Genomic DNA, 27776 nt, shown 5'->3' with positions numbered 1-27776 from the left:
AGGCAGAGCAAGCTACCTTGGAGAATCACGATATGTTTCTAAAATCAGAGCCACTGGCTCTTTGTATCGTGTGCCTTTGTCTGCCACCACGCATCTCTCTAGCTTGGATTTATTCATTAATGCATTAAACATTCGCTAAATATTAAATATTCATTATACAATAAAGCTTGTGCTTTATTGCTTGTTAGCAACTGGCATCTAGGGAGTTGAAATAAACAAATACGACAATGATTCTAGTGTAAGGGGGGGGATGTTCCACATAAAAGCACTAAGAGCTTTCATCATTGCTACAGGCACGAGAGAGGAGACGCCCACCACCAGCACGCTCATCGCTGCTCCTAACACGTGAGCAGGCTCTTGAGGGAGCGTAGAGGTTTACTAGGGCAGAGAGGAGAGCATTGCAGGCAGAGGGGAGAGCTGGCACAAAGGACAGGGCGTGGTTAAAGGGCAGAGGTTCTGTGAAGCTGGAGTGTGGGAAGAGTCTGGGCGGCTGGGACCACAGGGTGAGGCAATGGAGGGCTATACGTGAGCATGCTCTTTTTTTTTTTTAATTTATTTATTCTGTAATCAGCGTTCTGTTTGCCTGCAAGCCGGAAGAGCGCACCAGATCTCATTTTGGATGGTTGTGAACCACCATGTGGTTGCTGGGAATTGAACTCAGGACCTTTGGAAGAGCAGCCAGGGCTCTTAACCTCTGAGCCATCTCTCCAGCCCCAGGCTTGGGGGTGGGGGGTGTCTTACTGCTGACATTGGCAGCTTCCAAATGGGGGCTGCTTTGGAGGGAGGGATCCTGTTAGGAGGCCATGACAGTCATGACGGTTGCCACCATGCAAAAATTGAGGTGAACGTGGGCAAGGGCAGCGTGGGCAGTGTTTGAATTCTACACCCCCAAGTGGGCCGGGACTTCCCATCTTCCATTCAGCTAAAGTCAAACGATTCTTGTGGTCTGAAGATGAGGGCTGAGGAGCTTAACCTGTTTCAGCAGCCCACAGCTGCATGCCATGCCAGGCTAGAAGATTCCTTGGTGCTCACTGCACACACTCCCTCCTGCTCACAGAGGAACCCGAGAGCATCCCGGGCTGGGTGACAAGAGCCACACCCCACCCCCTTACAGGTCTTGCCTCAGCGCTCTTGAAGGGGATGGGTAAGAGAACTGTGTTGCATAGGAGTGGGAATGAGGCTAAGGAGCTCCTGCGGGCAGGAAGGGGTGGGGGAGGGGAAGATCAACAAATAGAAATTACATTTGAAAAAGTCACAATGAATCCCAATACTGAATGCTAGTTTTTAAAAAAAGCAGATTTAGACAAACACTAAAATAATAATAAAAATTAAAGGTAAGGGCCATGTATGGTGGTGGCACACCCCTTTAACCCTAGCACTTGAGAGGCAGAGGCAGGTGGATCCCTGTGAGTTTAAGGCCAGCCTGGTCAATAGAGTAAGAAAACGAAAAGAGCTATTACTTTGCCTCAGTCCGCCAGAGATAAATTCCTCAAGGTGAGTAAAATGAGCTTCTAGAAAACAATGTACAAAATGCAAGCCCATTCTTACAGGAGCCAGAGGAGGCCAAATGAGTCGCGCTGCCAATCACATACCTGACCGCTTCCTGTATTATTAACGTCTATAGGGTGGCTCACACCACAGGCCCGCTGGGCGCCTGACACCACTTTGCTGGTGGAAGCAGGTGTCACAAAAGGGCAGAGGAGATTTTACTGTCATCAGGGCACTAGGAACCCCAGCCACTGTCTGACTCGCCTCTTTTCTCTTCTCCACTGCTGGAGCCCGGAAGCCAGCGCAGAGCACAGCACAGGTCTAAACTAGGAAGCAGGAAGGAATGGTCCTCTGTACAAGGTGCGGGTGGAAACTCTAGACGGCCCTGCCTCTGGGGATCAGGCTCTATAGTCCAAGCTGCCCCAACCCGGTAGCCATGGCAACACCACCCACTCCTGCCCCCCATTGGCCCTCCCCACCCCACCCTGCTCCCTCCACACACTCACTGGTGAGGGCCTTGCTGGAGTTTGGGGACCTCAGTGGCCCCTCCTTATTCTCCAGGGTCAGCGAAAGGCCATAGTTGGAGTGGTGCTGGTGCTGATGGTGGTGCCTCCCCGAAGCTTTGGGGGCGAACGGTGTGACCCCATTCTCCTCGAGGCCGAAAGGCAGCCTTTCTGTGGGGCTGAGTGCTGGGGAGGAGAGCGGGTAGCTGGGGCAGGCAACAAAGTCAGGATTTAGAACAAGACAGCATTTTGTTAACACCTTAAACCCCGAGGCTCAATAAATAGACCCCTACTTAGTTAGGGCATCAGGCCAAACCGTGTGCAAAGAAGATGAACAAAGCAGGAATTTGTATACATTAGCAATCTCACATCTTCAACCTTAAAAATGGAGAAAAAATAGCTTGCATTTTTAAAAAGCCATTTTCAGGGCTGGAGAGATGGTTCCATGGTAAGAACACTGGCTAGTCTTGCACAGGACCTGGTTTCCATTCCTAGCACCTACAAGGCAGCACACAAGCATCTGTAACTCCAGTTCAAGGGGATCCGATACCCTCTTCTGGCCTCTACAGGCAATGTGTGCACATGATGAACAAACATGCAAAACTCTCATACACATAAGCATATTTTCTTTGGAAAAAGACATCTTCTAAATGCATGATGAAACAAACAAAAAACAATAACTATGACCCTTTGTTATAAACCAGAGTCTCTTCTCTCTTCATGTCACGCTCAGAAAGTCCTCCTTATGTCCCTGCCCTTACATTTCTCCTCAGGGGTGGCCCATAACTCAATCATGGCTAGCCAGAACCTCCCACAATTCTGTTTAGAGGGTTTGACCCAGGCACACTCACTTGTTCCTGACCATTAACAGCCAGAAGCTAAAAGATAGGAGCACTCTTCTGGATGCTCACAACTGCCTCTAACTCCAGCTCAGAGGACCCATTGCTTTCTTCTGGGCTCCTCGGGCACTGCCTTCATGGGCACAAATGCACACAATACCCACATAATTAAAAATAAAGCATTTTAAAAGATATAATTCTTGATAGTGCTGCTATTAAAGCAAATCTATTAATATAACACCTCAACATACTTTCTTCAACTAAATGTTTATCTTTTCCTGACTGCAATTGAAATTAAAACACTTTTTATGGATTTATAAAGTACTGTCATGTCAGGACACCATGTTCAAATTGTCCAAAGAGTAAGTCAGTTTTGGCCATCAGAATGCAAACTGAAGTTTCTTGTGGATATCCTTCCCAGACATAAAGTAGTTATATCCCCGAAAAGAGGCTAAAACGTGAAGGGAGAGAAGATGAGCAGAAGTTAAATGTAGGTGGAGTGAGGAAAACTCTAATGGCATAACTTGGTCACCTAGATCCAGCTGTCCCTGAAGCGGATGTTACTGCTAACTCTTGCCACAAGGTTCACGAATGCACCGACTGGTTGATTGATTGAGGTAATTGGGTTTCTCTCATCTAAGCCACATGATCTAAACCAGGACGCTTTTATTGTTTTTGTGGGAGACAGTAGACCGCTGTGGAATTAAAGGGTAGAAGGGGTCAATACAGGCCTAAGAAACAGTATGGGCGGAGGTTATGAAGAGATCAATACAGGCCTAAGAATCAGTATGGGCGAAGGTCATATGAGCAGGAAGAGTATATGGAGAGAAGGGCAAGAGGAGGGAGCCAGTAGGTGGCGCTGTTCAAATAAAAAGCTGAGCTAGTTTGAAGGGCGATGGGTACAGAGTTATCATTTGAGCAGCAAGGGACCTTGGGAAGAGTATGAGCTGCCCCCTGGGATGTTCCTGATAGTGTGAGAAGGGCTTGGGGACACTGAGGAAGGAGGTGGGAATGGGCTCATTCGCAGTGGCAGGGCAGAGTCCAGAACAGCTGTGCTTGTCACCACTGGTGCAGCCGCTCGATTCTTCAGCCACCCCGGCTGCCCTGTGGAGATTCACTCAAGGGCACTCTGCAGGGCATGCACCTGGAGGAAATGGAAGGCGGCATGGTTTTGACCTCTGGAGAGCTCCACCCTCACCTCTTCCTCTTAGAAACAGTTCTGGATAGCCACCTTCCTCTGGGGGATAGAAAAGAAGCACACTAAGTAGGGGCCGAAAGTCCTCTCCTCCACCCTGCCGAAGCCCTGCGGGGGACTCTGGGTAGCAGTCGCTGGGATTCCATAGCTGAGAAGCTAGCTGTACAGCTAGGATTAGGTAACAACGCTGTGGGCTACAAAGCCCACGGACATTATTTTCCCATCCTTCAAATGCATTGAAGATAATTGCTTTCTGGAGGTGCAGTGGGGCTCTCAGAAGAGCAGATATCCCTTATGGGAGCTGGAGAGAGCTTCCCAGTCGATAGCCGACCTTCTTCTGCCCTGTTCAGAGTCAGAGTGGCATTAGGATTGTCCAGTCACGAAGGACAGAAAGACAAGAGAGGGCCATTGGCTGGATGCAAGAAGGGACCACGGAGGCAGGGAGGGGTGAGGAAACGGCAGACAAATGGAACAGCACCAGTAAAAGGGGGTGGGGTGTGAGGGATGCTCTGATGAGCTTCAAACGCTCACAGTGAGTGTGGGAATGAGCAACCATGGGGAAACATGGCCAAGAGCAGAGAGCTGGCATGCAACCAGGCCTGGAAGAGTTGGAGAGCTTTGAGGAAGAGTTCCTGAAAGATGGCAAATAGATACCACCTCAGGTGCCAGCTCCATCGTCACTTTGGCCCAGGATGTGAGAAGGATCCTCAGGTCAGGCTCAGCTCAGGGAGAGCATGCTGGGACCGGTGAGTGATGCTTGTCACCGGCTTGGAAGGCCACAGTGCTATCATGAATTTGTCTCTATATGTGGAAAGGGTGTAGTTTTTTTTTTTTATTTCAAGGGAACTCAGAATGAAGAGTGAAACACTAAAAACAAAGAAACAACCTCCTAAAAACCCATCTATATCCCAGGAGTGAGAAATCACATAATAACATGTCAAGTAAAAATATGAATTCTTGATTTTCCTCTTGTAGCTATCTATGGAGTTGGAGTAAGAAGGCAAATGGGGAGAGAATGGACAAGGGTGATAGAAACTACCTGGGCTAAAGCAAGAAATCTGGTACCGCTGAGGGTCCCAGGAAGAACAACTGTTCTTATCGTGAGACAATTCCCTCTGATATTAAGACTTGGGGGGGGGGGAACAATGCACAAGTTTCAGGAAGTTCCTGAAACATAATTGTTTCAGAAGTTTCTCCCTCCCCAAGGTTATATAAGCAGTAAGGGCTGCTGAGAAGAGGAGACACTTCAACACGCTAAGCTTCCTGGAAGCCATGCAGAGAGTCCCAGGGTTCCAGCTTTTGTGAGCTATTACCCCTGCTGGAGTGAGTTTTTGGTGATGTGGCTGCCTTTGAGTCATCCATGTTCCTGTTCCTGTAAGTAACACAGATGTATTCGCCGGTTCAACAAGTTGGAGTTTAGTGGTATTGTCACTTTGGTCTGTTGTTGGGTCTCTACTGGGTGAGTAGACATTGTTCATAACTCTCCAGGACATTGTCACAGGTGAATGAATTGGAATGAGGGACCATTTTGAAGATTCAAACAAGGGTTTTATTGGATTATAGGTCTGTTAAAGAGATCTCTCAAGGCCCTGTGCTCATGGATTGTTCCTGTAGGATTTCTGGAGGCAACATTAATGCAGACTGTGAGGTCAATGGTATCCACAAGAACGTGCATCTGCCTTGTGACCTCAGTAAGTCAGACTCACAGTATAAGGACCAAGTACATGCAGCAACACACCAGCCTCACGGATGCTGGTCATGACTCAGGATACCAGGCCAGCTCCATGCTCACTGCCATTACAGACTGAGGCTCATGGGGTATTTGGGATTCTGGAAAGGGAATCACAAGTACTTCTAGAATCTACTACCAGAAATGATACCAGGACAGGAAAGGAAAGGGGGAAGCTGAATTCAGGGTTTTCTCTTCAAAACAGTCCAAATGAGGGTGCTCTTGAGAAGTCAATCGTAACCTTAGCAGTGTAGGCAAGTTCTGGGTGACACAGGCTCTGGGGAATCTAAGCTGAGATAAGAAATCACAGATTTTATAATGGCGCCCCTCAGATATCCTCTGGTTCTGTGGTTTAAACTGTGGCTGGATGTTAAGATCACTAAGAAAACCCTTACACCCTACTGGAGGGAATGTAAGATGATTCATTCCGTTTGAAAAAAAAACAAAAAATAAAACAGCGTGGTGGCTTCTCAGAGTTAAAGACACAGTTTTTATATGACCCAGAAATTTACAGCAAGATAAGAATCAAAGGAAAGGAAAGGGCCGTGAAAAACCTCACCTGAATGCTCATGAACAGCATTATTCGTAATCACTCAAAGGTAGAAACAACCACGTTCATCGATGGATTAACAAACAGTCAAAATGTGGTATACTGATACAATGGAAAATCACTAAGGCACGAAAAGGAAGCGAACTACAAACCCATGTTACAATATAAATGAACCTTGGAAACACTAAGCTGTTTGAAAGAGACACCAAAAGTCACACATGTGATTGCATGCTCAGAGCAAACAAATAGGGAGGAGGTCAGAGGTTGTTGAGGAGCAGGAAGGGTGGGAGAGATCGGGAGTGAAAGACTATCGCTACTGAGTTTCTTGGGGAGAAATGAAATATTCCTAAAGCAGTAGTAAAGTCCACAGCCGTACAATTTCATGAAAATAACCAACTGTATACTTCACTGAACTATGCACTATGTGAGACAGGGCCCAGCAAAGCTGGAGATCTTGAGAAAGGTCGATGATAGCCCTCCTCTAGACATAGGCCCTATCTCTGAACCCTGCCGCCGGCCCAGGAACTGCAACCTTTCTCCATCCTGCAGCCAGCTTACTTCGCATATGGGCTCGCCATGGGAAGAGGGGTGAACAGGTCACACAGCCAGAGACCAGCAGCTGAGTCCGGGACACGAGCCAGCCTCCTACTTTTTGCCTCGGAGCCCAAAGGGCAACCCATCTGCTGTACCAGCCATCTGCTCAGCCTCTACTTAAGGTTGCATGTGTACTTACCAGGGAAACCCAAGTCCTCTCAGAGGGGTCTCAGCCTTCCAGAAAGCTCCATAGGAACAAAAATCATCATATGTATTTGTGCCCCTGCTGTCCTGGAATCAGGGCTGTGCTCAGGAGGCCAGAGAAGCCTCGGCACACTCAGTAAGTAATCCAGGGCCAGCTCCTGTGTTTGGGGCACTGTGCCAGGCATGGTGGTTGACAGGGAAGGGGCCTCAGTCCAGTCTTGGTATTGTTAGAGGAGACTTCCTGGGGTTAGGAATGCTTGAAGCAAGGGAGTCCTGAAGGTTATGGAAGAGTGAACTAGGGAGGGTGACACCAGACAGTCCAGGTGGAGGGTTTTCCAGCTAAGATGACTGGGCGTACTAAGGTATTGGGGCGGGGACCGTCACAGCTTCCACGTGCATGTAAGAGTGAGCACCTTGGTGTTTCTCTTGGATTACAAACTCATGGTGGTTAGTGGGAAATTACCATACGTTTCTGAAATGAAGCACTGCTTCAACCTTTTGAAAGGGACAATCCATTGTCAATTCAGCATCTTAGGCACCCTCTGGGCTCCACTGGCCACTGCGCTGAAAGACTGTAGGCTCGCTGCCCACTTTCCCTTACACACTCCAAGGAGCTCTGGGCATTTCAGGGCTCCACACCCAGGCTTGCCTGGTTGTGCCCCCCCTGATGCCACCTCCCTTTGTCCTTTATCCCTCTGTTCTGGGGTGGTAAAGTACCTTCTGATTATTCTCATTTGGGAGTTGCTTTAGTGAGAACTCAGGCCCTTAGTTCCTCCAAACTTTGTATAATCAAGTCCCTGTGTTAAATTCCCCCTGTAGGAAACACCTAGATTAGCATCTGTTTTCCTGATGGCTCATGTCAGATGCACAGCGTTAACCTGCCTGCTCCGCATTACTGAAGTTTTCCCAGAGAGTTGGATGGTGACTTACATTTTAATGTCATTATGCACGATAGCCCACATCTGACTTCCCCTCTTACGTCGTTCTTTCTCCTAGCAGTCAAATATGTCCTGGGTGCTCCCTCTCTTTAGCCTGAACTTCAGTATCTTTCCCTTTGATCTTGGTACTGTTTTCAGCCAGTCTATCCTGGTTGAAAACGAAAGAAAAACAAAGTAAAAACCAAAGAAGCCAGAAGATGGGTAGCTTCTGTTCTTTGCATCCGTGTATTGCTTCAGAGTTCAAGTTGACTACCCAGAAGTTCCACTGGCCTTCCCATTTGGAGCATTAAGTACTGTGGTTTGGAAGAGCATATACACACAGTGCACACTTCTCTCCGCTTATTAACATGGTTCAAAATGGTCTTTGGTTAGAGCTTTGTTTTTCTTTTCATTAATGGCAGAGAGCAAACGCTATTAACCACAGTCCCAGGCATTTGTTTCACCACAATTTAAAATAACATTAGTCATTGCATCTCCTAGTACTCCATCCTTCCCTTCCCTCCCATCCCTCCTACTGCTCTGTGTGTGCGCGCGAGTGTGTGCTGTATGTGTGACACTTGCACGTGACATGAGCATGCAGGCACACGCACCCATGCACACCCTTGTAGAGGTCAGGCCTGGACACTGAGTGTCCTCCATCGCTCTCTACCTTACTCTCTTGACGTATGAACTGAGCTGGGATTCTGATTGCTGTCTCAGCTAGGCTGCCTGGCCAGCAAGGTCTAGGATCCTCCAGTCTCTGGCATTTTAAATGCTGGGGTCACAGGCCCATGCAGCCATTTTTTTTTTACATTGGTTCTGGGGATCTGAATTCAAGTTCTCATGCTTACAGAGCAAATGCCCTCAGCCACTGAATCATCTCCCCATCTCTCCCCCCCCCCCACACACACACAGAGTTACTAAGTTCAGACGATTTCTGCTTCTGGCCTCTCTGTCTGGCTCTCTTTTCCCTTGGAGTTTAAGATAGGTGAACTGTGTTCATCCTGTCTAGCAGTATCCCTTATTTTGTTTTCTTGACTTATCGCATTGGCCAATAGTATGTATCATGAGTGTACCAAAGGCCATCTGTCACCCTTGTCTCTGCTCTTGAGTTCACAGGCTAATGTTTCAACACGAAGTCAAGCCCCTGCCCAACCTCACTCATCAGGTTAGACTCAGCTCTTCCACTTCAAGGCTAAGATCCTTGAGCAATAATTGCTGCCTGCCCGGAGGAGATCCGCACCATTTTACAGCAGACACTGTTCCCTCTGCTGGGTGCTTTAAACAGATGGTCTTCAAACCCCTGCTGCGTCACTGTCCAGGCTATCACTTGGGAATTGATTTTTCCCAACAGCCAAGCTACAGTGCCCTTTTCCTCTGGCATCTCTCCACAGCTCCATGCCTTCTTGGAGGGTGCTGGACGCTGACTTAGCAGTAGCAAAGGCAGATTTCCCCAGGGTTCTGGGGGGCATTTTTTATTTTTAGCTTGAAGATTCAAACGAATCACGAAGCAGTCAACTATTTCCTGACCGTTCTTTCTTTAGCTTGGCTTTCCATTTCCTTCTCTTTGTTCTCCTACCTTCTGCAGTCAGTACATTCTGACTGAAAAAAAGAGGAACAAGGGACCTCGGGTAGCCCTGCCCTTGTCATCCGGCAGGCCACCCTCAGGAACAGCTCTGAAAACCTTCATCTCTTTGCTCCAAAGGAATAATCTATGAAACCATGGAGTTCCTTATCAGTCTGATGATGGTGGGGCATGCTCTAGAGGTCTAAGGCTAGCCTGGTCTATCTAGCAAGCTCCAGGCTGGTCAGAGGTATGCAGTGAAATCCAAGGCTAGCTTGGTCTATCTAGCAAGCTCCAGGCTGGTCAGAGGCTTGCAGTGAAATCCAAGGCTAGTCTGGTCTATCTAGCAAGCCCCAGGCTGGTCAGAGGTATGTAGCAAGATCCAGTTTTAAAACAAAACACAACAACCATCAGAACAAAACAAAACACTCCCCCCCCAAAAAAAAACCAAAACAAACAAACAACCCAAAACCTGTGCTCTTTTGCTCTTTTGTTTGAAGCCAAGCTCCACTTTCTTCCTCTTTCAAGTGTTGTCTTAATTGTGAGTTTACCTGAGAGGCCACTGATACCCACTTTCAGGTTCTCTGTGGGAACAGAAGTCCTTCTAAGATTATTCTCTGACATGTCTTTGGGAACGCATAGACTACACAGACTACACGACACCCCTCCTACTCCCCTATGCAAATCAAACCTAGACTAGGATTGTCTTCTTCCAAGGACCTTGTCCTACATTCTAACCTGTGCTCCCCGCTGACAGAATTAGCAGCAATCCCTGTGGCATTTCTTCCACCTTCCAGACGTGCAGCCATGAGGCAGGCAGGCCAGGAAGTCAGCAGCTGCTCAACTTTTAATAGATGCCAGGGTCTGGCTGGCTCGGAAGTCTCCCCACAGAAGCGCTGTGCCTGCCTGACGTCTCTCTCAGACAAACGCAAAGAGCGCTCATGCCTTGTCCCCACACTGCATCTGATCTGGGCCACACAGCTCACATACCACACATCACCTATTCGCAGCCGTGCCTCCACGCAATGGCGCTGCACGTAGAGGCAGCATCTACACAGTACTCACGGCGGCACCTACGCAGACAGAAGTTCTCTATACCCTTTCTGCAGAAGCCTGGCTAGGGACAAACTGGCTCCTGTTTTAGTTCTGAGCTGATGTGGGCACGACTGTAAATGCCATGTGAGACCGAACGACACAGCAGGGGACCAGATAGAAATCTCAGGGGAGCTGTCAATAGATGGCTCTCAGAAGGGCTGCGAGTGAGCGGGATCATTTCTCTTCCTAATCCCTGGGCTAAGTGGATAGGACCCCAGGGGTCTTAGGCCTCCAGCAGCCTTATCTACCATGCCCCATGTGTACTATAAACATGTCACTTTCTGTGTGTGCCGTGAAACAGATGCTGGAAAGCACCATTTCTACCCCATGCTCAGTTCCCTCACCCAGAACTGTGTCCCTGGGGTCAGATGTCAGCCAGAAGCACATCTCACGAAAGCTAGGGTATTGGTCATGCTCTTTAAAAATGAAGGGATCCCTCAAATTGTTTTTGAATGCCAAATACTGTACCATTTGCCAACTTATTTAATCTCCAACCATCACTTAATGACTATTAATCCAGTCTGGAGAGATGGCTCAGAGGTTAAGAGCACTGGCTGCTCTTCTAGAGGTCCTGAGTTCAATTCCCAGCTCCCACAGGTGGCTTACAACCATCTGTAATGAGATCTGGTGCCCTCTTCTGGCCTGCAAGCATACTTGCAACCAGAACACTATACATAACAGGTAAATCTTTTTTTAAAAAAAAGACTATTAATCCTTATTTTCTAAATATAGAAGCAGGAATAGAAAGACTATGTAACTTTGCCATGGTAACACAGCCTACAGAATATCAGAGCTGGGATTTAGGGTAAGTGGCATTGCCTGGCCCTGTGGGTGACAGGAGACACCTAAAAGTAACAAAGGAGAGCGGTCTGGCACCTCAACGTGGGCCTGCTGTAAAACTGCGAGTTCGTGGAACTCATGTCATTCATGGGGTCTCAGACACTTCCTTGTCTGGGCATTTAGTAAGCATTTCCATACCACCAACTGCTTTGGGAAATCCTGAACCCCTGTGCTCACTGCTTTGATGGCAGAAGGGACACGTGGCCATCTTGGTTCCAAGATACCTATCACTTATTTCAGTTTTAATTGAGCAGAGACTAAGACGACCAACTAACACAGGGTTACAAAATTCTTACTGAGTTCAGGGTAAGCATACTCCGGCTGTGATACAATAGGCATTTGCAACATTGTACTCTTTGCCTAATGGGTTTGAAGAGAAAACTTTCAACATCTTAGAGAGAGACACATTACAAATATTAGGAGTGTTCATTAGGGTGATTTCTTACAGAAACTTACTTTCATTTGTTAAAGGAAGAAAAAATACTGGACAGAAAGGTCACACACACACACACACACACACACACACACACACGTGCTTACTGTGCACAAAAGTCTGGGTTCTATTCCTAACTCCTCTCTTCGGCATTACATTTAAAATTTTTTATTTGTATTTGAGTACATGTGTGTGTGACTGTCTGTATGTACACTGTATGTGTATGTGCAGGTATCTACTGAATCTAGAAGAGGACTGGTCCCCTTGGAACTGGGGTTACAGCGAGTAATGATGTGGGTGTTGGGAACCGAACTCAGGACTTCTGCAAGAGCAACCAGTGCTCTTAACAACTGAGCCATCTTGCCGTTCTTCTTAACATTATCATTATTATTTTTTTTAAGACAAGAGTATCATTATGTAGACCAGGCTACATGGAACTTTCTATATAGATCAGGTTGACCTCAACCTCACAGAGATCCAATTGCTTCTGCCTTCCAAGTTCTGGGATTAAACGGGTGAACCACCACATCTGGTTCCCTATTACATTTTAAAATATGACTTAAAATTCTTTATGTAGACACCTCACTGGTAGAGGGGAATTTCCCCAAATTGTAATTCCTTCAAGAAAATTTCCAAAGAATCAACTTTCCAAATTAATTCTATTAGCATGGGTGACATGTGACTCCAAATTGGGAGGGGGACGACTCTTAATTCAATTAGTATCTTAGCAATCTGGAGTTAAAGAGAGTGTTTTCCAACACAGCAGCATGTGGGAAGAGCGTAGATGTCTTGTAAAAGCTTGCTCAATGAACTTGTTCCAATGCATTAGATTTTAATTTTCTTTAGGCCATTTTCAAGTACCTATTCACAGAAATCTCTCTTTGCTTATGAGTTCCCTAGGTGCTTGGAACTACATTAATTTACCTCTGCAAATTGGAGAGTAAAATACTGCTTTTCTTAGGGACAGCCTACAAGATTCCATGGACCTATAGGAGGTGGCATAGGATAGGAACATTCATCTTTCAATTAATGGAGTCAATTATTTCAACTGATTTCAACGAATAGTGTAAGCACTTGGTCCTTGACATTTTTCTCTCAGAGAACGCATTTTTGCCCTGGTTTTATCCTTCCTAGTATTGTCTGTGTGTCTTCATGAGTGCACAGATGTATATATGTGTATGTCTGCATGTGTATGTGTATCTATCTGTGCACGTACACACGAGCCCCTAGGGTGGCACAAAGCTTCAACGAAGGGTGGCAGATGATTTTGTGGGGAGATCTCGAGGTATCAGCAATTTCAGATCCATTCCGGAGTCTAACCCAGAGAATGATTATTTCATGAGTTCCTTTTTACTCAGGGGCCCACAACTGAGAGTTAATTCAATCTTTTTTTTTGTCCTTAAAACAAAGGCTGCAGTGAAGTTGCTCTGCATACAGCATTATTGCTAATGCAACCTAACAGTGATTTTCCTTCTTGGTTTCTTTAGTCTTTCCCTCTTTCAATTCTGTACCCACTGCCTCTGCTCTTTGCTTGAAGTGAAACCTTCCTTTTGGGAGGCAGCGGCATGAACATACTTGTCCCCAATGGCTGCTTTAAAAGCCCCCATTACACTGCAGCTCTCCAGGGACCCTAATACAACTAATCACTGTTTAGGTCACTAAAGTGTTAAAAAAAAACCCTCTAAGGGGCCCATTCATCACCATCCTTGCTACCTGAGCTGTGGGAGACGGGGCCATGAGATGGGAGTGATAGCCCATCCCTGGACATCATCCAGTTCATCAAATGAATGAAATTAAAACACAATTCATTCTGAATTAACATTCGGGTTAGATGAATAAAATATCTAATGGGTGAAGAGCAGGGTTTAGAGACTGTAGTTAACAGATGTGCCAGTGTAAGCTGAGAATGGAACTGGAACCTGGGGGCATGTGTTTCTAAGATGGCAGAAAGGAGGAAGAGTCTGTTTTGGTATTCATTAGTGCACAAAACTCTCAAATGAGTCTGTCCCTTCCCCAGTTCTCCGAGGCTCTTTAGAGGTGTCTATCTTCAGCATCCTTCGCCTCTGAGACCAGACACTGGCTGGGTTTCAGAGCTTTGGGCTTAATTGCCTTTATTACAGGCACAATGTTCACCATGCAGCCAGGGAAGGAAGCTGGCTGGGTCATTAGCACAGCAACTCTTGCTGATGAGGTCTTAGCCACCAAAAAGGAGGTTTGAGCTATCCCTTCAGGCAGGGAGTGATTAGGTGGGTTTCTATGGGGGTGGTCCTTCTAATCATTCTAACCCCTTTTAGTGGGTTGCCAGGACGACAATCATGGTGTTTTTTAAGAGCCGCAGTCATCCCTCTATTAAAACCACTGGCGGCTTTGCGATGCATCTGCAATTTGGCTCGGATCTATCAGAAATGTAATCATAACCATAAGCAGGTCCTTCCTCAGTCAAATACACAGTTAGGTCACCACAGTTGGTGAGTGGTCTGAGCGGAATGCTCTCAACAGAGCCCCCAGCAGGAAAGGAAGCATGGATACTTGAAATCAATTTGCTCATCTCGGCTCTCTATTTTTATGTTGTCTGTGTCCCCCACTCAGTTCTCCAGGGTGCTAGCAAGCTGAAGGTCACCTGAATGTCTGGAAATCCATTTCAAGAGAGGTCTAGTAACGAGCAACGACCCCCAGCTTTCTCGTTCTCATGCTCATAAATGCTAAGAGGGCATGCTTCATGGTGCTTCAGCAGCCTGAACTTGTGCACGCGTGCACAATTTTATGTGCATACCTGCAGATGCATGTGTGTGCAAATGCTGGCTGGCCAGCAAGCCTCGGGGATCTTCTAGTTTTCACCTCCCTATTCCCGGATTTACAAGGATGGGCCGCCACGCTCGGTTCTTCTATACGAATTCTGAGGAGCCAAACCCAGGTAGGTCCTCATGCTCGCCGAGCAATCACCTCACCAACTGACTTTGACTAAAGCGCATGAATGAAGAACAGCAGATCCAGAGGCTCACAGTAAGCCAACTTCACAAGTTCAAAGCCAGCCTAAGCGACACCATGAGTTCGAGGCTACCACAACATACACAGTAAGACTAAACCTCAATAAATTAATAAACCAACAAACCACGGTGAAATGGGCACAACCTTGCTCACTGAGAAATACAATAAAGACAGAAATATTGGCTTTTACCCACTGGACTAACAAAACTAGTTCAAAGTTAGCAAAGGCTGCGAGCTTGCTTCCACCTCTCATCACACCTGTGTGCAGAGGGTACAAACACGTGACATCTTCTCAGGGGGAGTATAAAATACCGAGCATTTGAGCAACATGAAAATGTTCCCATTATAATGCACGCGCCTTTTGGCTCAGCAAGCGTACCCCTGGGGATTTATCCTATAGCGCTCATTTGTTCTAGTGCACAAACAGAATGCCAAGCATGGCAGACAATTATCTCCGATAGTTGATGGAGCGTGTGTGTCTATCAGTATTGCCTGGTTAAGTAAATACATGTGCTTCTTTATATGTAGACTGGCTAGAGATTGACAAGAGATGCTAATGACTTTTGTATCTCAGAACTGGGAAGTCGGGAGTAAAAAGGGGTAACCTAGATGTTTTCGAGGCTTAAACTTTTTTCCTTTGTGCGTCTGAGTGCAGGCATGAATATAGTGAGGCACATGCGCTGAACACAAGATCCAGAGGATCACAGAAAAGCAACTTCACAAGTTCAAGGCCAGCCTAAGCTACAGAGTGAGTTTGAGGCTATCATGGATAAGTAAGACTAAAACTCAGTAAAATAAATAAATAAATAAGAAAGCAAACAGTAAAACAGGCAAAATCTTGCTCACTGAGAAATACAATAAAGACAGAAATTATATTTCCACTTCCACTTTGAGACAGGGACTCGTTTGCTTCTGTGGCCTGTGACAGGTCACTTAGTCTGCCATTTTTTGGGGATTCTCCTGTCTGCTTCCCATCTTGCTATGGGAGTACTGGCTACAGTATTTGACGTCACATGTTTCTGGGGATCAAAGCTGAAGTCCTTATGATGACAGGCAAGCCCTTTACCATGGAACCATCTCCCCAGCCACTGTTGGAGGTTTCGTCGCTGTGTGCATCTCCTGTTTTAAAAAATAGCACAATGGTTCCCTTTATTACTAAATTTATGTACGCACGTCTGTGGCTGTGCCTGTATGTGTGCTGTGTGCATAAATGTGAAACCCAGAGGTCACTGTCGGGTGTCTGCCTCGGCTGCTCTTCACCTTCCTTTTGAGACAGTCTTTCCCTAAACCTGGAGTTCACCGGTACAGCCAGGCTGGCTGGACAGTGACTGTGCTCCAGGGACCTTCCTGTCCCCGCCCCCCCCCCCCAGCACAGGGGTTACAGACAGCCCCACTGAACTGTTGCCTGAGTCCTTGAGATGCTAACACAGCTTGTCACGTCTGCACAGCAGAAGCTTTACCAACAGAGCCATCTCTTCAGCTCCCTCGTTTCTCTGTTCAGTATATTAACAGGACAATACGTTCTCTGCTTTGTCTGAGATGAAACCCCAAATTAGCTAACTTGAGAAGCAGACAGACATTTTCAGTTCTCCAGAACTTTCAGGGTCTACTGGACCAGCAGCAGGCATTCTTGGCTCTCACCTACCCTTGGCCCTGTCTCAGCTTCGCCATTTACAGGAGGACAGTGCGGTTGTCACGTGCCGTGCATGGGCAGCTATCTCCAGGAGTCTCAGACAGAAATACCATCTCTATTTCTCCTTCATCCCTCTCTAAAGATCCCTGTGGCATTTCTGCTCTTAGCTGTTTCAAAGAGGGGTGTCATTCTTCACTGCGAACCATCTTCCATGTTATTTTTCCCCTGGAGCCAGGCACCCCTCTCTGCTGCTAAACTTGGAATTTACGGCCCCATTGGCCCAGGAGGCATACCATTTCTCTCCTCTCTCTCTCTCTCTCTCTCTCTCTCTCTCTCTCTCTCTCTCTCTCTCTCTGTTTCAAAACAGACTTTCTTTGTGCAGTCCTGGCTGTCCTGGAACTAGCTTCGTAGACCAGGCTGGCCTTGAACTCACAGAGATCCACCTGCCTCTGCCTCCCGAGTGTTGGGATTAAAGGCGTGCGACAACACGGCGTGGCTGATACGCCATTTCTTGAGCGAGACACTATCTTTGCTTTTTCTGTCTACAGAGACTGCCAATGTGTTACTGTTCAAAATCCACTAAAAATTGCTGTCAGGTAGCCTTAAACACTGTACACAACACCTTTGTCACATAATATTTGATTCTTTGTGTATGAGGGCACAGATATCATAGGCATTGTACATGTGTGTTGAGGTCAGAGGTCAAAGGCCAAAGTTTCCCATAGTTTTTTACCTTATTTTTGAAGACGGGTTCTCTCACTGACCTCGAGCTCACCAGTTCGGCTGGCCGACTGACCGATGAGTCTCAGAGATCTGTCTCGCCCTGCCCCCTAACCACACTGGGGTTACAGATATGTGCCACCACATCCAGCTCTTATCATGGTGTAATGGACATTATGGTGTGGGAGAATTGTCTGCATTCTGCCAATCATATTTTAAATAAATGCTGATTGCCCAGGCAGGAAGTATAGGCTGGAAAACCAAGACAGGAAGTGGAGGTGGAGCAAAGAGAACAGGAGAATTCTGGGAAGCAGGAAGCTCCCTCCACCATTCCTGCCCAGACCACCGAAGAAGCAACATGTGAACTGACAGCTGAAAAAGGTACCAAGCCATATGGCTAACGTAGATAAGGATAATGGGGTAATATACGTTATAAGAGCTAATAAGTAGCCAGAGCTAAGGGCCAATCAGTTTATAATCTTATGGAGTCCTGTGTGCGATTTTCTTTGGGACTTGCTGGCTGTGGGGTATCGGGCTTGACAGAAACCCCAACAAGCCGGCCCATCATGTTACATAGACCGGGCGGGACAGGAACCCCTCATATTACAGACATTATATTGATAAGTTGTCATTTGAGCTCACCAAGAAGTTGGCTCTGGAAACAGGGTTTCCCCCTCCCATTCCAGACCTGAGAATGCTTGTCTTAGAGTGTCCTCTGAGGCACCTTGTCCAGGAATGGGCTGTACCTCCCTTGACTCTATAACAGGGAAGAGAAGAGTAAAACATCCCCAGAGTAAGAACACAGTGTCCTTGAGAAATGCTAGAAGGCAAATCACTTCCAAAAGATGTTCCTATTCTTGGGTCCATGATAGAAACGATGCCTACAGTGGAAAAAGAGAAGTCGGGCACTCGGCAGTAGGACGCTCACCCAGAGAAAGTTCCATCAGTAGCTCCGACTTCCCCAAGCATCTATTTGATATTACCTGGATCTGGAGGAGACACTTGCCAGGGGCTGTCTCTATTGGGACCAGCTGCCTGCCTTAGGGGGCTTCCCCAGTTGGTTTGTACCAGAGGTCTGCAACCCCTCGGTGTGACGGTGTTATTTTTCTGCTGTTTTTTGTTCTTGTTCCCATTGGCCTCCCTGGAGTTGGACTACTGGGAACCGCAGCTGGCTGCCTCAATGAGGCCTCTCTGGTCAGTTTCTGCTGGATGTTTTGAGCATCAGAGTCCTCGAGCTGTGGTTCCTACCCACCTGTTACCTGTTATTTATTCTTTTACTGTTTGCTTGCTACGTGCTTAATAACCTCACTCACGGGCAACCGAAAGTATGGCCGTTGTAGATCATCCTCTAGACCGTGAGCCTGCGGGGGTGCCAGGGAGACCAACTCAGGTCTTCTTGTTCATGCCACAGGCACCTGACTGACTGAGCCATCTCCCCAGCCCTGAGTTCCTTCACAACAACGTACTGCTTAATTTTGAGGAAAACGAGAGAATTGGGAGAACTGGTAAGGCTCACCGGCCAGTGGTGAAGCTGAGTGGTTCAAAGCACGCGGGACTCCACAGTTCCCAATTCTACTTCACCAGAGCCCTGTGAGCCTCTTTTCCCAGAACCACCAGAGGGCCACCCTGTGGGCCTCTACTCCGTCTCTCATCCAGCTCCAAACGGCAAACTTCTGCTATCCTGCACCTGTTTCCATGCGCGGGAACCTGGGGCTTCACTCTGAGGCAGGTCCTTACATAGGTGTGGTCATGTGGCTCACCCTTGGCTAGAGGCTAGACTTCACAAGCCCTCTGTCTCTGGAGGAGGGCAGAATAATGACCAGCAAATGACTTGACAGACTGAGGGAGGTGAGGGTAAAATTAAAGCCTCACAAGGAACGAGAATACAAATTCTTCTGCCTCCGCAGGGTTCAGGAAGTGGGAATGAATATTAATTATGCAGGTCTAGCTACTTTTTTCAGTGCTAAGGAACCAACCCAGAATCTTGTTCACACTAGGCAAGTGTTCTACTGACACACATCTCGGGGATCCATCCACCCACTTACTTTTTAGCATCGTGTCTACTTCAATTATATATACTTCCATTAAAAACCAAAGCATCAAATCAAGAAATGGCATTAATCAAGAGAAGCTCCCATGCCTGCTCCTTTGTGGTTCTGGTTAAAATGTAAGTTCTAAGTCTGATGTAGTGGGTGTATGCCTTGAATCCCTGCACATAGGAAGCAGAGGCAGGCAGATCTCTGTAAGTCTGAGGCCAGCCTGGTCTACACAGAGTTCTGGGACAGTTAGGCTATGTAGAGAGACTGGCTTAAATTTATAATAATAATAATAAGTCCTACAGTCTCAACAACAACCATTTAAACAGAGGCCAAAGTTTTAAAAGAAGTGAGCTTGGTATGACTTTATTGTGCACCATGTGTATGCAGGTACTCGTGGAAGACAGAAGAGGGCGCTAGACCCTTCCTAAGCTGGTGTTAGATATGGCTGTGAGCAACTCAGGGTGGAGCCTAGAAACCAAATCTGGGCCCTCTGAAAAGAGCAGCAAGAACTCTTAACTGCTGAACCATCTCTCCAGGCCCAAAGCACAACATTTTTAAATAAATTGTCTGAGCTATCATTTGGTTTCTAACGTGGAGAGAAGTGGACCTATTTACAGAATTATTGATTTCTTTGGCCCGGGCTCAGCTGAGCACCAGTTTCGGGTTTGTTTGCCTTTTAGGCAGCCCAGGGGCTTCTGAGAATGTGCCAGTTTCCCTTAACAGCAGCTGGCTCTTCTCCACTCCACCACCCACACCCCCAGGCCTGGCTCCTGCTTGCCCTCGGTCTCCTGGTGGGAGGTGCAGAAGCCAGCCACTGTGGGCCAATTTGTGGTATTTACCTGGAGCACTTGAGAAACTTGGCCAGTCAGGGAATTGACTTAGAGCCTGGTTTGAGAACTATTGATCCGAAAAGATCAATACAGCCGTCCAGAGAGTTCTTTGATGAACTCAGATTTTAAAGGACCAGGCAAAAGCTGCAAAGTGGAGTGCACCAGGAAGACTCTGTTATTTGTGGTATCCCAAGCTGGACCCAGGAGGCTGGAGTCACCGACCTGGAAGCCTGGTGGATGGTTTTAACGGGCAAGAGAGTCAGAAGGGACCCCAGCACTGTCCTGATTCTGTCTTTGCTGCTAAGGAGAACCCTCTTCTGCGGGAATGACTGAGCAAGCAACGAAGCATGGAAGATGGTTTCGAAGGCTGCATGGAACCACCCGGCAGATCTCAAGATGCGTAACAACCAGGAGCCACACCAATTCACTGATACCAAACATGAAAGGGTGATAGAGAATGAGCTAGGCTTGTGAATTCCCAAACCAGAAGAAGTTAATTAGTTGTGGCAAAGTGAGTTTGATGTTGCTGGCACCTGCAATGGCCCAATACATATATACACATACATACATATCATGAATTACTGGGAAGAAACATGTAGAACATACTCCCATAGGGATGCTTCATCAGAAATAATGCTCCATCTCTGTGCATCTCCTTTGGAACTGATAAAGAATGACTTGAGTGCAGTATTTGTGGATAGGCTGCTGGACCAGAATAGGATGGGATGTGGAGAGGGTTACCAGACAACTCGGGATGCATGCTGGAGGTTGTTATGGTCCTGGTTATGAACGGGGTTCCCAGCCTCCGGTGGGTGTGGGCAGTTGCGAGCCCATGGATGGCAGGGATGGCGGTGAAGGCAGTGTTTCTAGGCTGCTGGCACAGAAGGGCAGCTCTCTCCTCAGAAGCGAGATGTCACTGTGGTGGATTGCACTATAGTCTAACAGTCTCACTGTGATGTGGGGCCACGGGGTGGTACCAGCGGAACGAGTCATGAGAGCCCACAGGCTGGCACTCACCTGTTGTATGACACGTAGGGGCTGCCTGACTGCAGCCCAGTCCCGAGCGTCCCCATTGGTAAAGATGCAATACTACCCACCGTGCAGCGTGACCAGGAAGATAAACTGACATACGTGGAGCATGAAATTGGTCATTAACCCCTCTGTATGACTGTAGATCACCATCCACCTAAAGGGCTTTGCAATGTCAGATGGCTAGTTGGTCCTCAGCCCTGCTCAACATTACACCAATGCTTCAAATGAGACAATGAAGAGTGTGCACACGATGATGAAGCTGAGCCTGCAAATGGCACGGTGGTCCACATCCTACTCAAAATGGGATGCTCCGGACTGGATGTTGTACATGAGAGCCCTTCAGACAGGAACAGAGGTGATGTGTCATCACCTGTCACCTGGTTAGAAATTCCCTTCGGAATGAATCCATTCTCTGAGCAGACATCCAGTGAGTGTCTGCTATCTGTCAGGCACTGGGGGGAACAAAGGCACAGCTCGTATTGAGGAATCTAAGGCTCCAAGATGAGATGAACAGAAGAGGCTGTTTTAATACAAAGTTGTGAGTACAACGTTCCCGTGTCTGGGGGTAGGAGGGGGAGGTAGTAGCAGAACAGAGAACACAGAAATTAACCCAATTTGCAGAGGTGGGGGCTGTCAAGAGAGTTCCCGGAGAGGATGACGGCTGAGCGGAAGCTAAAAGGCTTAAGCAGGAGTTGGGAGTGGCAGAAGTCTAGGCAGAAGGAGGAGCATTTGCAAAGGCACAGTCATGAGGCATGGCGCATGCAGCATGCTACGACTGTTTTCTCAGAAAGGTAAGGGGTCCGGATGGAATATGCTAGAGCAAAGAGACAGGGGCAGAGCACCCAGCCCTGGAACGACACAATCAGATACGGCTGCAGAGAGACAAGAGTGAGCTTGGCAAGGGTTGTGGAGAACAGAAAGGGCACCCCTGACAAGGGGGAAGACATTCCCACAAGACAGTGTTGGGGAGAATCAGGACGGAGGCAGAGTGGAGCAGAATTGTGGACAGCCTGGAGATGGGCCGCGAGGGAGAGAGGAGCTTTGACATTCTCATTCCCAGCGAGAGAACTTGAGGGGGGAAAGAAAGTCGCTGCCTTTCAGGAACGGTGATCAAAGATAAATTTGATTTTGTTTTTGTCATGTGAAGTTTGGATTATGCATGAGACATCCACGCTGAAGCGACAATACAGAAACTCATACAAACAGTCTGAGTTGAAGATAATGGCTCTCAGAGCCACCAGCATTATAAAATGTGACAGGAAGAGGTGATCCCAGACTGGTTAAGTCAGAAAAACAGTGAGCAGAGACATGATCCCTGAGGAAGACGAGGTTTGCAAGAACAAAGCCACCACGCAGTAGGCAAAGGTCTACTTTGCTTCAGTCAGAAGGAGAAAGGGCTTACGCAAGCAACTAACTAAATCTACTCATTAGTTTAAGCAGAATAGCTTTTGTTGAGGGTACTGAATCATCTTTAAGAGGCTACAGGCACAGCCAGGAAGAGGTAAGCGATCACGAGAACATGTGTCCTTCACCATGGGACTGGTATCGGGGACACCCTGCTACGACCTGGTAGTCAGGTGTTGCAGCCTCTGCCAGAGTCACCCCAGAAGAAGAAATCCCTTAGCCACTGTGTCATGAAGAGCCTCAACAGGATGGTCTTGTTCCACACCACTTAGCTGAAGGTTCACCTTTGGACACCGGGAGTCAACTGGACCCCAGAGTGAGATCCAAGGGAAACTTCTGTGCAGAAGAGTCAATGAAACAAAGATGGAGTCCAAAAAAGAAAAAAGTACGAATAATCTTTATTTCTTGGAGACACATTGTAAAAATGTTAGCAGTTAAGAGGAAGGGACCAGAACATGTTTATTCAGATGCGGTACACACCCTGGGGATCAGAACACGCCCGTAAACAAGCATCGTGGGGGAGTTCATAAGAAGGCGGTCTACTCCCCTGTGCAAGTGTGCAGAGGAGTCTCTCCTCCTCAAGAGACTTTTGTAGAACCAAAAGGGCCAGATTTCAGCAAGAGAAGATGTTAACACATGTCCAAGGGTTTAAAGGGGACCAAATTATAAGCACACATATCCAAGTGACACAAAATGAACGGACTGCACAGAGATGAAAGAGCATCCTAGGACTGCCTATTGAGGGGGAAAGAGGCCTGGCGCACTACTTGAAGTGGGGTAAATAAATATTTTGGTACAGGTGTCACCCTGAAAGATGACATGTTGCTCTGGGGTTCTGCAGAAGGAAGGGGCCACAGGCATCCCTCTGTGTGGCAGGCAGACTGCTTTGGCACAACCTCCCAGGAACCTGGCAGGCTCCCATGTGTGCCCTTGCTTCACCTGAGCTGCATGCTGCTTTACAAAGAAGTTAAACCTCGAGTGAAATCCAGCCTCAATCCTGACAACGGTCACAAGGATGTCTTCTGAAAGCACACTGGTCAGCAGCAGCAATCATTAAGGTGGAACAAAGCATTCTTCTATTTGAGAAGTAAATTCTGCCTAAACATGCCAGGCAGCTGGTGGCTCAAACCCACACCCGCGAACCCATTTCCAGATGTACAATTCCCAGTCTCCCTGCACTGATGTACTATCTGATGAGTTTTGCGATCTTCCTCAAACTTCTGCTACAGAAGGGGCATTACAGTTAGCTGTCTTTATGGGGAGCTAGTCTGAATGCACGTTTGCCGCCCAGATGAGCAATGAAATTTTAATAAATCACAGAGTAGAAAGAACTCGGGAGATCACTAAGCTCAGCCCATTTGTTTTCAGGGAGGAAGTGACACCAATCAAAGGGGGGAATGACCTAGCCGAGGTCATACAGCAATGGAGACTGGGCCCTGGCACTCTCCAAACCTAAGACAGTACTATGCGCCAAGCCGCTTCTCCAAGCTTTCGGTTTGCTGGTTTGCTTTATGGGGGTCCCACTGGCTAAACACCAAGATTATCAGGTACACAGCAGGAAGATAGAATCCACTTCAGTTTTAAAATCAGAATATCAAAATGATTCCTGAGCCTTTAGCTACCTTCATTTCATTGAGAATGCAGTCCACAGTAAATCACGGCTAGCTACAGCAGTTATCTTCAAATGCTGGCCCGGACACTAACAGCACTACTTAGCAACACTTGTGCAAGCACGTCCACATGACGCTGGGATGTTTCTCAGGGAATGCAATGGCACCACGGTGGTGACTGGAAGGAAAGGCGCTTCGGTTTCTCAGAGTGCAGTCATGAGTTTGTCCCGGTACGTGACACTGTAGGCCCCTCCTAAGTTCCTCTGGTTTTGGTCGTGGACATAGTCCAAGTGGCCGTCATCTCCACTGGCTGAGGCTTTCCAGTGCGGCCTGTCATCCTGACAAGGAGGCCTGTTTTGTTTGCAGATGGGATGGTTACTGGGAGAATGGAAGACAATTCAGAAAGGAGCGAGGCCAACCACAGAGGCACAAAGGAAATGGCGGGGGGGGGGGAGGTAGGGCAAGCAGGGTGCCTGGCACGTGAGTGGCCTGGTGGCTTCAGGATTTAAAACCCCCCCCCATGTGACCATCTACCAACTCTGGTGCTAATAAAAGTTCTGTTTCTGGCCAAGTCATGATTTTGGAAGGGGGAATGTGGTGGTCAGGTCAGTCCAAGGAAAGGTAGCTGAGGGAAAAGCCTCCTCCAACCAGATGTGCATGGTGATGGTTTGGGATAGCATCTGCTGCAAGCGTGGACCAATAAACTCTCCTCAGGATGCAACTCTAGAGAGTTCTAGAACACAGAGAGCTACAGATCTGGGATGGGGCTGAGTCATGGTTCTCAGGGCACACTAAAGTCTGGCATCAACAGGATCACCTCGGAAGGAAAATGTTGCCTCTGGGTGAAGAGGAGGCTAGGGCATGCGACAGAGGGAGGATGCTGACCAAATAGGCAATATTAGATAGGACATCTACCTAAACCACTGCTAACAGGATGCTAGCCCTGCTAAGCCTCAGCTGCCACTCATGTCTGAAACATAAACTACAATTGAACAATGCGAAGATTTAGCCTTACCACCCCACTGACCTGACTTGCCCCAAAATGCTACACGAATATCCAAGTGTTAATAATAATATTAGACCACACTGCTGAGTTACAAGGGCTCCTACACATGTTTACCTATCTTCCTCAAGGCACATTTGTTTCACCCCTTGATTCCCCACGCTCCCTTAAGGAGCAAGGCCCATAGCTCCACCTTGGTCAACCTGAATTCACCAACTGTGCTTCTGAAATGGCTGGACACATAAATGCCAATTAAGACTTGCCAAAAATGCAACTCTTAAGGACCTGTCTGCTTCCCAGGGGTCGCCCTGACTTCAAACAGCCTGGCAGGTGGCAGGTCACTCACTCACAGGGCAGTAACAGGAGACCCTGACAGCCATGGGGCCAAGTCTCACTTTTTTTTTTTTTTTGGTAAATTAAGTTTCTCTAGAATACGGTCATACATTCATATGTAAATCCTCATTGCTTGTTCTTGTCTTTGGACAATGACCACAAAGCCAAAAATACAGACTCCCCTTTGCTGAAAAAGTTTAATAACCCACAAGTAGGAGAAAAAGGCCTAGTGCCACCAAAACAAACAGTGCCCTCATTCCTAAGGGCTAAAACCTTAAAACAAAAAACAAAAAAAACTCCATAATCTCCAAGCTTTAATCACATTCCAAGAAAATAAAAACAAATTCTCAGAATAAGAAAATGTTAACTTGGAAATCTTAAGCAACATCTCTGATATAAAACCAAACCAAAATATTTGTGGTTAGAATTTTTTTTTTTTAAATCTGCTATTTCACAAAGGGCTGGTCACTTGCTTCCTTTGCTTTGAAAAGCAGGGCTTCTGCCCTGTCACGTCACCCTGAGGGGTTGTCCCTGCAGCCTTGCAGGGGACAAGCAAACTTCCCAAAGCAGGGTCTCACAAGCTCCCAAACTCACCTGACATTTGGAGAGTGAGGGCGCCACCGGGGCTGGCTGGGGTGGACGTTAGGATGGTACTGGGGCTGCAAAGGAAAGGCCAGACCTGATTACTCCGTGACCTTTGGATCTCAATGGCTGCCGTGTCTTCTGCTCTCTCTTGCAATGGCACCCACCTCAGGGAGGCAGGGAGGGGGCTGTGAATAGGAAAGCTGTAACCAAGCCCGGGGTTTGGGGGGAGGGGAGGGGATGGCTGGACCTTTCCCAGGGTGATCTTATTTCTCCCACTAACAAAGGCTGGGTGGTGGGGGGACTGGGACCTAGTGTCTGGCTCACCGAGCACCATCTCCAGAGAAGGGTCTGGGAGGCAAGGTGCCACATCTGACTCAAAAGAAGCTACCCAACATGCCCTGGTCAGACAAGGCCTCTCTCTCAAGGAGGCCAGTGCCAGGAAGATGGGGTGAGTGGCTTCTCTCTTCACATGCCACTTTTGTTAGTTTTGAAATGACGACGGCGGAGTTAGACTGGCACACAGACAAGGGGTGGAAGGACGGGGTAAGGAAAGCAGCAGCGTTTGTGGGTGTATAGACGGTACTCTCATCAGGAAGGACTATTGTTCCCGTGAGAGATGCACAGAAGAACTGAAGAAAGGAGGGTGGGACGCTGTTCATAAGATCAGAAAGTAGACCAGGGTGAAGAGAAGCTCGGATGGGCCTGGCAGGGTAGCCGGCTGCCATTCCACTTCTCACCTGCAGAGGGCAGCAGGCCTGGACGCTGTCAGAAGCCAAGAGGCTTCCCAAGGCTAAACTCGCTGAGGGGCACATTTTGCACTCCCCACTCCCCCTCCCCCGACCTGGAAGTCACTGCAATCGCATCACCATTAATCTTTTAATTATTTCTTCCTTTCCTCCTCCTTACCCCTGCCGCTGTGGTTAATAAGCAGTGGCCTGCTTTCTGTTAGAGAAATTCTGAGCAATTCTGTTCATCTAATTTTCATGGCCCTGAGATGCCCTCCTGCTGCCTAGTCTGTATTCCAGTGGCCTTTCTTTCCCTTTCAAAGCGCCTGTCAGCATGCCGAGGCTGCACCCCCAGAGGACACGGTGTGGGGAGCAGAATCTGTAAGGGGTATGTCTGCAGGAGGATCTGAGCGCTGGCGTGGTGCTGTCTCCTCAGCTTGGTCTCTTTTAGGGGATACTGAAGCCCATGGGGTTTGGGTGAGTTTCCCAAAGCCAGCCACTCCTAGGCTCCCTGCACTGAGTCTCCAACAAAGGAGAAAGATTATTCTGTAGCTGGACCCTCTAGTCTTTTCTGTTTTTAAACATACTCAAATTCACCAAAGATGAGGTAGAAACTTCATCCACAGACTTGAAAAAAAGGGAGATTCCAGAACCTTCCTTGGTACATCTTCTTTGGTAATTAACTCACATTTCTATACTTTAATGTTAACTTGGGTGCTCCGTCAACAATAAGGAATATATGTACATCTCTTCGCTTACCGTAAGAACAGGGAAAGGGAAGCCAAATTGAATTCTAGGGACAATAAACAACTGCCCCACCTCAAATGACAAGAATCCTCACTGAGAACATGGCCATCCATCCTCTGCTGCTGGCTGACTCTGCAGAAGGAGCTAAGGCTGCCAAGTCACCTTCCTGGCAATGCTCCACAGCATCACGGTGTGACCAGGCCACTTAGCAGGCCACCCTCTTCCGGTCAACTTAT

At 47.6% G+C, this 27776-nt stretch overlaps 1 protein-coding gene across 6 annotated transcripts in view; it reads right to left on the bottom strand.

The window, feature by feature from the left end:
- Epb41l4b (erythrocyte membrane protein band 4.1 like 4B) overlaps positions 1–27776 on the bottom strand; it is a 156966-nt gene that overhangs the window by 43169 nt on the left and 86021 nt on the right. For 4 of the 6 annotated variants that reach the window (XM_085677124.2, XM_048419756.3, XM_085677125.2 and 1 more), the window contains exons 15-16: positions 26078–26142; positions 1995–2197 (exon numbers count right to left, since the gene is read on the bottom strand). In XM_085677124.2, the coding sequence (XP_085533250.2) occupies positions 1995–2197; positions 26078–26142 (268 nt within the window). Of the gene's footprint in view, positions 1–1994; positions 2198–22906; positions 24526–26077; positions 26143–27776 lie in introns of those variants that run through there. The other 2 variants (XM_085677128.2, XM_085677127.2) reach the window with 2 other exon arrangements.

This window comes from Myodes glareolus, chromosome 16 (genome assembly GCF_982192425.1).
Source record: "Myodes glareolus chromosome 16, mMyoGla1.1, whole genome shotgun sequence".
In the NCBI taxonomy this organism is placed as follows: domain Eukaryota; kingdom Metazoa; phylum Chordata; class Mammalia; order Rodentia; family Cricetidae; genus Myodes; species Myodes glareolus.
This window is presented reverse-complemented; position numbering and strand designations above follow the sequence as displayed.